Source organism: Felis catus, chromosome D2, assembly GCF_018350175.1.
Source record: "Felis catus isolate Fca126 chromosome D2, F.catus_Fca126_mat1.0, whole genome shotgun sequence".
In the NCBI taxonomy this organism is placed as follows: domain Eukaryota; kingdom Metazoa; phylum Chordata; class Mammalia; order Carnivora; family Felidae; genus Felis; species Felis catus.
Window position 1 is genome coordinate 11,223,902 of NC_058378.1, and position 12,634 is coordinate 11,236,535.

Consider the following 12,634-nt stretch of genomic DNA (forward strand, 5'->3'; position numbering starts at 1 on the left):
CTCAATCCATCATCAGATATAACCACAGAGCTCCCCAACTTCCATGAAGGAAGTCATGCTGCTAATGTTAGAGGACTCAGTGTTTAGTTAGCATACTAGCATTACTGAGAAATGAGAAATCTGTTCGCTTTAATGTTACTGGCTTGAACAATGTACATTAGGACTTAATGCCAGGTACGCCATCACACAACACACAACACTACTGAAGTGTTACTTATGTAGTGGCTCTGCATGGCCTCAGAAAGAAAGTATGAATTCTTTGGCATGGCACAAAAGGCCTTTTACAGCCTCCCACCAACTATCTTTCCAGTCTCTAGTCTGTTCACGTCTCTTCAACCACACTAGGTCAGTAATGTTCTTCGTCATGCTTTGTACCTTAAACTTTGCATATGCGGTTCCCTTTCATTGGCATATCCAACGCCTTTCTCATCTACCAGGTAAACGCCTACTTCAGGCCATATGTTACTTCTGTTGTGAAACTTAACCCATCAGCCTGGCAGACAAGTACTTCAACTCAGTTCACTCATAACACATAGCTCATGGGTTCTGAAGTTATTTGTTTACATGTCTATCTACATAACACTGAGTCCGTAAAGAACGCCAATGCCTAGGACAAGGTCTAGCACATAATAGCCACTCAAATTTCAATTAGTGCTTCAATGTTTAAAATCTGTACAAGGATGTTAGGAAAATTTATTTAGTGCCATGAACTAGTATCACATGCTTTCCTCAAAAAGAAGGTTGATCCAGAGGAATGGCAGAGCAGTGTAGTCAGAACTGAGAGCTAAGCTGAACTACACTTGAGTCAGACTTTGCAAATCTGGGGCGGGAGATAAGACAGTAAACAATTAAGCACTAAAATACTAACAAAAAATTAGGATAGCCAATGCTTAGAGATTGTGTAAATTATCATTTTGACTAATTAACAATTAATTCTTTTGCTGCATTTTCATACAAATTTGATGAGGTCAGTGTAAGTATCCCGAGTAAGAACCTCAATTCAGCGCATTACCAAGTGCAGATGGAAATTTAGAAAGGTGAAATGTTAGTTGTTTTATATAAAATGTTCAAAAAAATAAAAAAAAAATTCTGAGGACTGTATCAGCTTCAAAATTTAATCTTGTTGATGAAGTCTAGGGCTGCTACAAAATGATCAAAAAATAAAATGAAGTATCTTCTACAACACTCCAAGAAGTGGGAAAGAAGAAAAATTGCACTTTCAAGCTCATAATGACTTAGTAATGAGGTTAAATGGTTCTGAGAAAAAAAAAATCCAAGGATGGAATGAAATTTTAAATATTCATAAGGTTTTTGGTTTTGAACTTCATTATACGTTAAAAGAAAACACGTGATTAAAAACTTATGCAGAGAAGACAACATTGAACACATCACAAGTCTAACAACACACTTGCCAAAGAAAACTGCGTTTTTTTTTTAACAAATGGGAAGTCCAGGCTTTTGCAGGAAAGGGGGAAATTTACTAAGAAGGGACAGAAATACTGGCAAACTTTCATGGCAGTAACAATGGTAGGAACAGGAATAAATATTAAATCGTATGAAATCCTTATATACAAACCTCAAAAAGGCACATATTTCCTAATGGTATCTCAATACCGGTTTAGGAATATCATATAAAACCATAAAAGTTCCAAAGTGATTTTAAAACTTCAACAGTGAATGTAAAGACTGGCAAGAGATTTGTGTCTTTAAAGAGAGTAAAAAGCAATAAGAAGCAAAAAATACCACCTAAGCTGATATGGTGAATATAAAACAAGCCCCCGGAAGGTATTAAAAGATGGGGCTAAGGGATTGGCTCATGAAATTGGTAACAGTGGGAGGCAGAGAGCCTGCATTTCAGTCTTGACCCTGTCACTTCACTGTGTGATCCTGGACAAACCATGTAGCCTTTCCACCCCTCAGTCTCCATACCTATAAACTGGGGACAATACCTTACTGGTGGTTGTAGGTTTCAAAAAGTTGCATTTCAGTTAGACATTTTCCATGGCTATATAATTGACAGCCATTTTATCATCATCAGGAAGAGGTTTAGCCTATTAGAGACAGGTGGTTGGGATGCAGAAAATTTAACTCATCAGATTGTCTTCTCAGTGTTGAGTTTATTATACTGCATGGGTCTCAGGCTTTAAAGCTACAACATCACTAACAGATGGGGAGTTTTCAGCTTTCTCTATGAATTCTGAGAGGGATGATTGATTTTCCCTCTCCTTATGAGGGTACAAACTTTTCTTGACTTCTGTAGACCCGTAAAAAAATGGGCATGTCACAGAAATTGTTTAAATATGCCAAAAGATAGAGTTGCTATAGGTATTCTTAATCTGGGAGGTAGTATAATTATTCATAGAGTGAATGAATTGCCGTCATGTGTTCTAACAGGCGTCCTGATTAAGGCAAGAATGTGTACTGAGAAAGCACAATTTAATCTCTAAAGCCGTGCTGACGTTCCAGGTACTCCTCAAAAATCTCATCCCTCTTTTATTACCACTGCCTATAATGTCTTTTAGAAACTACTTTGAAATACCAATGCCATCTTTGTTATTAGTTTGCTACTGCTTCTTCAAATTGGGTCTCAAGAATGAAAACACAGTTTTTATGTTAGAAAGGTTTTTAATGTGTGGTGTTTTCAAAGGAATAGAAAAAAAACTCTGTAGATCTCCCAATAATTGGAAGGGAACTGGCAGAACCCGCTGGCCAAGAGGAGACTCAGCAGGACACAGTGCCTCCGGATCACCACTGATTTCCCATGCACCCATTGGTGCAGCCATAAAGCCACAGAACGTCCGAGACAGAAACGCCACAGAGAGACCACTGCACACATCTATGGTTCATTCGTTTACACGACAGTTGCAAACACTGGGTCCATCAGAATTTTTTTTAAACGAACGAAACAGAACGAAACGAATCCGAAAACGTAACTTAAATTCTTGACCCTTTTGGTCTAATATGTTCATAACTGAACATCCTCATGGAGAGAAAAAGGAAAGCTTGGTATATAAGTTCTATAAATAAAAGGATGCATAATGATGGAAATTAAATCATCTATTCGTTCAACAGTCTACCAAAGGGAAAACAATGCACAAAAAAACTTTCACTGTCAAGACTGTACACAAAGCTAAAAACAAATGAAGGAGCAAATAAATAAAAGGCAGATCATTTGTAATAATTACCACGCTCATGTGTGATGGCTGAGGAAAGGAGGACAGTACATTTACAGGTGAAAGAAAAGGAAACGGGGAAAAAATAAGTTGAGATGTTGGTTTTGTCTTGCTGTTTGTAAGGAAATACAATAGAAAACGTGTTAATCAGTTTGGGCAATTATTTGTGTGTGTTGAAAAAGAATAAACAAATCAAATCAACCTCCTACTGACAAATGTGACTAATTCTCGCATCAGAATGGTCATTCTCACCCAGCTATTTCTGATTCGGGACTCACGAATGTCATTCCAATCCGTAGCTGGTTGACGAAGGGTAGGAGACCCTGTAAAGCTAACCTTGCATAGCCACTATTCCTGCGCGGATATGAACAATGGCAAAGAATGATGAATGCAATTGTGTTCAGAGCCTCTGGAACATCAGGTAATAATTGCAGGGAAAAATGAAACTGATTTCTAACTCCGAGACAGGAAGTTCCACTTTGGACAGAGAATTCATCCCTTTTAGGCACTTTACAGCTAATGGGAGATGCCCAGGCTTCCTGGAGACTCTAGAGGCAGGCAGGTTAACGGGCTCTGAGATTTGTAGGGGCTCTGAGTTCTCTGGATGGGGCCCTCGGGCCAGTGTTTTCACTGTTGACATAAACCTAAGTCATCAAGAGATTTGGCTGGATATTCATTTCAGAAAATTTAAATAAGTTTACAGTGCTGCTGGCAATTTTTTCTTAAAAGTAGCTTACACAGGTAACTGTAGGACTAATTCTGGGTGGTGGAATCTATACATTCAAATGTCAACAAGAAAATAAAAGCACACAGGAGCTGTAGTGTAGCAGCAGCATTAGAATATGTATAACTGATAATTTTTTTTTAATTTTTTTCAGGGTTTCTTTACTTTTGAGAGAGAGAGAGAGAGTGCAAGCAGGGGAGGGACAGACATAGGAAGGCAGGAATCTGAAGCAGGCTCCAGGGTCTGAGTTTTCAGCACAGAGCCTGACACGGGGCTCGAACTCACGAACCGTGAGATCATGACGTGAGCCGAAGTCGGACGCTTAACCAACTGAGCCACCCAGGCGCCCCTATCATTGATAATTCTTAAAAAACAGTAAGAAATACGCAGCTAATCCTTTTACCTAATGGGAAAACAAAAATATGCAGAAATAAGAGAGATTAGTTAATTCTAAAATATTTCAGAAAGGTAAGCAGACTGCAAATGGCAGATAGGATAAAATTTAGTTTTTGCAAAAAGAAAAATTTAGTTTTTGCAACAAGATTAGTTTTATCAAAGATCCGATGTGCCAAAACTAATGCATTGATAATCTGACCACTGCAAACTAGACCAAACAAACAAAAACAGATCAACACACAGGGCCTCATTGAAACTAAATTAATTGAAAAAATGTCAAACACAAAAGAACAAAAACAAATCAAGACAAAAAATATTGACGATTTTTTTCCTAATACTAAAAACGAATGTGCAGCAATACTTATTTCTGCTTTCACTATAGTATATACTAATTTTTCTAGTTTATACACACATCTATTTACAGAGAAAAAAGTCTAAGATTATGTGAGTCATTATATTTGTGTGCATGTAAATTAAGTGATCAGAATTATTTTAACATTAAGAATTACTCCTTAATTTCTTTCATCAAATTTGGACTTGTGAAGACATAGGGATGCATGAGATACAAAGATATCTGTGCTATAAGGGAGGAGACTGTCGGAATAGTGGTCCATCGGAGGATCTCAAAGTGTCACTTTCCTAAGGAGACCAAAGAATCTGAAGGTTTGGCAGTTTGCCAAAGTGGCCAAAAAAAGTCCAATATCCTCTAATTTGGTTCATCCATATGCTTTATAATTTCACAGATGATTCTCTTGTAAGGGATCTTGATCTACTAACCAACTAGGGGAAAGGCCAATTCTAATAGGTCTGGAACAAAAAAGGAGTTAACGGTCAACTGGGAAAGTTGGGTTTTGGGTATGATTTGAGTGAGTGCCCAATTGTGAACTTTTAAATGAGTCACATAAGCATTTTGGCCATGTAAAAATAACCCTACATCTCTCTGTTTTGCAAAGATAATTGGTAACTGACTCATCTCGGGAAAGGGGGGGGAGAGGGGACAGGTGACCCTTTTAGTTTAAGTGACTGATACCTGATCCTTCTTCGGTGACCATTCCAAGTCCTTCAGCTTTGTTCTGCCGCTCAAATGCATTGAGGTCGAGGACGCTACAATAGCAGGGAGAAAAACGCTTAGAGGACGAGAAAATTTTCTTTCTTCAGGAGAGCAAATGTGTACAAGTTCTATATCATGAAATGTGAACCAAATATTAACATACCCTGAAGACATACCCCAATTCAATGTCTACCAACCATATTTTCCCAGGAGCAGCCCAGTCCCTCCCCAGGGCCTGCAATGAAATGATCCGTGGGCGAGGCAAACAGAAGGCATTAATGGGTTTCGACTTTGGGAGTACATTGTAATGTTAGCAGACACACTGAAATGTAATTATAATAATCATGTTTTCCCAGAAGGAATAGCTTATTACACTAACTATCTGTCAGATTCCTTTGTCAGGTGCTGTCTGAGTGATTTTAAATACTGCAAAAAATAGAAAATGATGACCATAAATGAGGTTAGGGATCATTTGTTTAGGGAAAATGAGAAGTGGTCCACAAGCTCCCAAAGAAAACTAATTAGAATTTCCCTTTTTCTCTTTTAAAATGCACACACTGCTCATTTTCAAGTGTGCAGCATATGCGTTAATTCTCCAAGGTCCCTTTTTAAGAATAGGGAAGACTATTAAAAGACATTACTAACGCTGAGTAAGTTAGCAATTACGACATTACTAACACCTAACAACAAGGCAGGAAAGAAGGCACCATCAATTGTCCTACTTTGACGTGTACTGAATCACTAAAAAATATTCTGTGTAGAATTACTGCCAGTAATGTTAAACAAACACCTTGAAAGACACAACCACTTAGTAGAGCCGGAACAAGGAAGGAGTGGGCTTACCTGCACGACTGCATCAGGCCGGCAAGGCTCTGAAAGAAACCCACGTCCTTCTTCTCCTTGAGATAGTCAAGCATTTTCTACGGGTAAATATACAAACCACACGGCCACTGAACACAAAGCTTATTTTTTGTTAAGCAAGAAACATTAAAAACATGCTTTTTGTTCTGGAATAAAGACTTTAAAAAATTAGTGCATAGGAAAACGACTGTCATCTTTACCATGACATGGTGACCAGAACGTCAAAACGAGATAGCTGCACGTTTCAATGTTGGCAGTATATACAGGTGGCTTGGAACAAGACAGCTGCTTTACATAAACATCATAAGCACCATAAATATCCATGGAAATAATACTCTCAACTCTTCTAGTCAATCTTTAAGGATGTGAAGATGTAGACACTTAGTTCAAGTTTACTGGGAAGAAGGCCCACCTGGATGCTAGTCAGAGATTGCCATACAAAAGCTGAGTTCCTTATTTTTTTTTTAACGTTTATTTATTTTTGAGACAGAGAGAGAGACAGAGCATGAACGGGGGAGGGTCAGAGAGAGAGGGAGACACAGAATCCGAAACAGGCCCCAGGCTCTGAGCTGTCAGCACAGAGCCCAACGTGGGGCTCGAACTCACGGACCACGAGATCATGACCCGAACGGAAGTCGGCCGCTTAACCGACTGAGCCATCCGGGCGCCCCAAAAGCTGAGTTTCTTAAAGGGCATTATAATCCATGCGGTGTGACTACCATATGCTACTGTCTATAAGACATTATTTGTCTATTATAGACCTATGTGTATAAGACAGAAATTTAGTTTCCATTTTCATGGTCTCTAAACCCAAGCAATGGTAGCAATCATCTGACCACTAAATGTCTCTTCTCTTGTCAGAATGATGTCCAGTCTCTGTGCCCAAAATTGTGATGAAACACAAACGTAAAAAATGCTAAAGCAGTACATGGCTCCACCCTCCTAACTCTTGTTGTTGTTGTTTTGTTTTTTGTTTTAACATTTATTTCCTTTTGACAGACAGAGACTGAGCATGAATAGAGGAGGGGCAGAGGGAGGCAGACAGAGAGTCGGAAGCAGGCTCCAGGCTCTGAGCTGTCAGCACAGAGCCCTACCTGGGGCTCGAACCCATGAACCCTGAGATCATGACCCGGGCCAAAGTCAGACGCTTAAGCAACGGAGCCACCCAGGTGCCCCTTAACTTATTATTATATACTAAAATGAAACAGCTATTTTCAATGTGGATGAAGTAAGTGTTGGAAGTTTCAAACAAGAAGTACATACAAGATGATAAAATGATAGAAGGCACACCAAAGGTTTCAAGAAAACAAAGATACTGCTCTTCTCTGAATCTTGAATAGAAGTGAATAATTGCTATCACCAGTGTTGTCTGAAAGGGACTTAGCCGAACAGTAAGTTTTGGTAGTCATCTTCCCCCCAAGATTTGACTAACAGCTACCAAATACGTCAAGGCTGTGCACATGCACACACACACACATACACACAGTATATGCATATGTATGTATGTAGGTACACATACATAAAAATAGGAACATGAAACACCTAGCCATTTTGTGGGGAGTGTGATAACTTACTGGTCTAATAAAACGTGTAGCACTTATTAATTCCTGGATCTTTTAAACACAAGCAATGTAGCTCAGAGAATTAAAGCGGGGCGGTAGAATATGTACCTGAAGGTTTACAGAAAAAAAGAAAAGGCCTGGATAGACAGGAAGTGCATATATTATATGATTTCTCACGGCTACTTCTGACTCCAAGGATTTCTGAATCTAAATGCTACATCATTAAGAACTTTTAAAGTAAAACATAAAGCAAGGGGAATTTGTTAACTATTATGGGGAGATTAAATAGATTAAATAGATTTTCTTTAGATTTTCTTTTTTTTCACATCATGTAGTCATTTACTATAGAAATGAAAACGGGACATCTGTAAATTGGATGGGGGAAAAATAGACATCATTATTTTCACGAAGCTGTGATGGAAACTTAGCATTCCATTCAACTATTAATGTAAGCAACAAACACAGGTCAGATTAGCAGTAACTCTGACGGTGTCACCAATAGAAATTCCAGAGATTTTCATCTCACATCACCTGGACGAACCATTTCTTCTCAATAATTAGACCAAGTACTACATCTTTCATTTAAGGAGTTCATAAAGAAGCACAAATGAATTTGCTAAAAAATGTGTTTATAATGCTCTGAAAACCACATTTCAGTATTTTTGGTTTCTCTTAGAAACGGTGCAGTTTTACTTTGTGATTTTAAAAAGTCAAACCAAGAGGAGTCCAGACGCTTCACTAAGCTGTCAGAGGCATTAAAAAGAAAAAGTTAAGCACCCCAGATGACATTATGTACTCCTCCAGTCCAAAAATATAATGATTATATTTGCAGGAGGAAAAAAAAATAGAGTACACAATTTGAGGAAAGTGTACAAACGAATTTTTCAGCTATTCTGGGTTGCCAACTTAACCTAGTCCCAAACTTCACCAACCCAAAAGGCAACCTTCAAATTTTCTCTGCTTTCCTTAGACTCAAAGATCTTCTGGGAACATATACAGGGCTTTGTCCCACTGTCATGTTTCTGGGGCTCCCAGAAACCTGAAGTCAAAGATTCCAAGGTTTTCACTAGCCTTCTTTCCTTCCAACAGGGTAGCACTTTCCCTGCCTCGCCAAAACTTACCCAAGAAAGAATAATTATTAGTTCCGTGTTCATAAACTGTTTTTTCTCATATAGAAGCCAGTATAGAAAAATACGAGATCAATGTTAGTTTTAGAATAATACAGTCTGCTTAACTCATGTTTTGTTTTGCTGTTCTTCAATTAGCGTAAGAATTCTTTCTGAGCTCACGGCCACAACTGTAGGCCATGTGAGTAGTGTCCCCAGGGGTGTGCAGTACAGAGCCTGTGACAGTCTGTTTCTGAGAGTTTTTAAATCACTCAAACATTCTGATTCTAACAAACTCACAGACCTTGGCCTTCAGTGGGATATAGAGATTATATCCTTTGTCGTAACTGATTGAAGTCACTAAAATTCAGCCCAGATCATGTCTAACTTCTTAACAGGGCATAGCTACAAAACTTGGCTGGGAAGAGGTTTTTTTCATGCCCTGGGAGACTGTAATTACAACTAAAAAATATTTTAAACAGTGTATTCTGTTTCCATGTTAACCAAGACATAGGCTTCTCACCAAATATACGACAAAATCCTGAGAATCAACTTGTAAGACATGTAACACTGTAAAACATATCACCAAACTAGGCTCCTGAGGTAAGAATATTAACTTTTCCCCCCACTATTAAAACAAACCATTTTATGCTAGTTCACATGAAATGCAGTTGCACACCATGTGATAGGACTTCTCAAGAGAGTCAGTGCCCCACATGGCAGGGTGCTATCTACATGTTTGAATCCTGGGACTGATGGCCATGAAATAAAGGCATTATTTTACACAGAAATGAAAAATTGTACAACCAGTATTGCTTTTAGGATGACTAAAATAACTCAATGGGATGACAAGAGGGTCCCTCTGTTTGAAGAGTACATTCTGTGGATGGCTTCAAGATCTTACCTGCTGAACTGTGGAGTTCCCGCCATTTAAGATTGCAATTCCAAGTTTCAAAGTCGCCGCTACCATTGGTCCAGTATCACCTTCAAAATATAAAAAATGGCGTTCCTTATATCATTTCACCCACTTCATTAACCATTTCTGTCTCAAAACGTATACTTTTAAAATTATTATCACCCTCCCCCTACAAATCTGTATAATGGAGTAGGACAGACTGACTTACAAGTCCAAAAATACTAAACGAGTAATAATGCTTATTTTGCCAGCAGTGTTTTTACTCAATCTTGTGGAATTTATCCAAGAATTGAAACTAGATGAGGACATTGAAGAAAAAAACAGAAACAACTTATTTTTAAATACACCTAAAACTGTCAAGATTTAAAACTAATTGTGCATATTAAAGTAATATTGAAAAAATAAGGGCTACCTAGAATTTTAAGGAAAATTCCTCTCTCTCCTTCTCTCCTCTCTCTCTCTCTCTCATATATATATATATATATATATATATATATATATATATATATATATATAATTATTATTTGATATTTGAGAGAGAGCACACAGAAGCAGAGGAGAGGGGCAAAGGAAGAGAGAGAGAGAGAGAGAGAGAAATGAATGAATGAATGAATCCCAAGCAGGCTCCAATGCAGGGCTCAATCCCACAACCTTGGGATCATGACCTAAGCCAAAATCAAGAGTCAGGTGCTCAAATGACTGAGCCTCCCAGGCACTCCCTCTCCCTTCCATATTATGTTTGAACAACTTTTATAATTTTCATTTTAGCACTTTTTATCTTACTATGTTTATAGTATTGCTTTATTAGGGTGACTGCCTAATTTGAAGTAAGTCACTCAAATAATAATGACAAAATTTATTCATTTATATTTTTAGTAATCTCTACACCCAACATGGGGCTCAAACTCATAATCCTGAGATCAAGAGTCACATGCTCTATGGACTGAGACAGCCAGGTGCCCCAATAACGATAAAAATTTAAATCCAACCAGTTGTCTACCCTTAGTCTATTTTACTTTTACATTATCCACCTCTACTTATCTTAGAAATACAATAATAAAAATAACAGAAATAGAAATAATAATAGAATAATAGAAATAAATACCTCAGTGATCTGGGAGAGGGGTGTTTAATAAAGTTTTATTAGAACTCAGCCACACGGCTTGTTTACATATTGTCTCTGGCTGCTTCCATGCTGCTACGGCAGAGTCGAAGGGTTGTGACAGAGACCCACGGCCAGGAAAGCCGAAAATATTTACTATCTGGCCTCTCACAGAAAACACTGACCCACCCCTGATTTACTGTGTCACGACAGAATTTCCAAACCTTAAGGACCAGCAATAAAATAAATATTTGAATAAGATTCTGAAAAAAAAAATCCACATTGGACTGGGTTGAGGAGAGCCTGCATTTCTGAAGTCACCTGACCTAGGGATGAACAAGAGATTCAGGGACTAGATAAGTCAGGAGGAGTTAAAGAGGGGTGCTCCGAGAGACTGAAGGGGTGTGAGGGAGCAGCGAGCCTCACCTTTGCTGGCACTGATGGTCTGTAGCACCATCTCAGCAGCCCCGCGGTCATGGAGCCTGGCTTGCTGGTACAGAAGCTTCTGCTTCTCCATTTCTTTTTCCTGAACACAAATCCCAACCGTTTATGTTGCGGCTGTCATGAAGCACAGCAGCTTTCTACAGACCATATTTTCAGTCATCTCTTCATGTATGGGCTCTATGACAACATCATGGACCATTTCAACACCAACAATGTTATTCAACAGATGTTAACAATATTCAACTCTCGGTTTTGCCCTTTATATTTTTCTTGGTATACTTTTGGTACTGGCTTATCCGGATGGATTTTCTCAATTTTAATTGTTTGATTAGTCCAAAGCCTGTATCACAGTTTTGAAGTACTGAACTTCATCACTGAAACGTGCACTTTCTGAACGATACATTTGTGCAGAAGTCTGTCACGTTTTTAATCATCTCCCATGCCATGGCCATAACTTGATACTGCTCAGCAAATGGCTCGAGTTGCAAGTTATCACTAAATGACAGGAAAACATGAACTGAGACGTGTTGGAGTTTAAGCGAAATTGAAAGCGGATATGAATAAAAAAGGTAGGCTTCAACTAAGTAGCGGACTTATGATACGCATCTCCCCGGTCACCCCCCCCCCCCAAGAATAAAAGAAGCAATGTGCCTTTATATTTTGTATTCTCGGGTGGTAACAAACGATACTGCATGGTGCTGCTCGAGCAATGGCTGGGGTTTGGTTCTTTTCCACTGAGACTACCACTGAAAACATAAAGAAGAAAATAAAAATAAAATATAAAGGCACAGCAAGTTCAAGACTGGTAGGATCATTCACTTGAGCTATCCAGTTCGCTGGAGAATTGAGACGGAACTAAGCAGTATAAGTTGCAAAATGGAAGTTGCATAGAGCCCTAGGACAGCGAGTCCATCAAATGGCGTGGTAGAGAAGCTTAGTCAATGGGACATGAAACGGTCAATTAGTATCATGTCCATAAACACAACGGCCAAAACATATATGACCTAAGAGCAGGAAGAGCCGCAGCAGAAGTAGCCAGAGTGACAGTTTGCTGCCATAAACTTTCCATCCAAAGTACGGAAAATAGACACAGGAAGATGGAAGAGGTTTAAAAAATGAAGGCTTGCTAGTTACAGAATATGAAAAAGAAAGTAAACTAAAAGGAGGAGGGGGGGAAGAAATGGGCTCAAACAAATGAAAAAAAAAGAAACCTTCAAATCAAAAGCAACCAACACAGACATTTATGCTGTTACCAGAGAGTTCTCGCCGAGGCTGGCAAATTTGTTTCTTAAATCTTTG

The 12,634-nt window shown here is 38.6% G+C and overlaps 1 protein-coding gene across 9 annotated transcripts in view; it reads right to left on the minus strand.

Moving 5' to 3' along the window:
• The window catches only part of RYR2 (ryanodine receptor 2), a 757,942-nt gene that overhangs the window by 68,710 nt on the left and 676,598 nt on the right, over positions 1-12,634 (minus strand). For all 9 annotated transcript variants that reach the window (XM_023240368.2, XM_023240367.2, XM_023240360.2 and 6 more), the window contains 4 exons: positions 11,318-11,417; positions 9,778-9,857; positions 6,188-6,264; positions 5,324-5,397 (listed from right to left, as the gene is read on the minus strand). In XM_023240368.2, the coding sequence (XP_023096136.2) occupies positions 5,324-5,397; positions 6,188-6,264; positions 9,778-9,857; positions 11,318-11,417 (331 nt within the window). The remainder of the gene's footprint in view (positions 1-5,323; positions 5,398-6,187; positions 6,265-9,777; positions 9,858-11,317; positions 11,418-12,634) is intronic.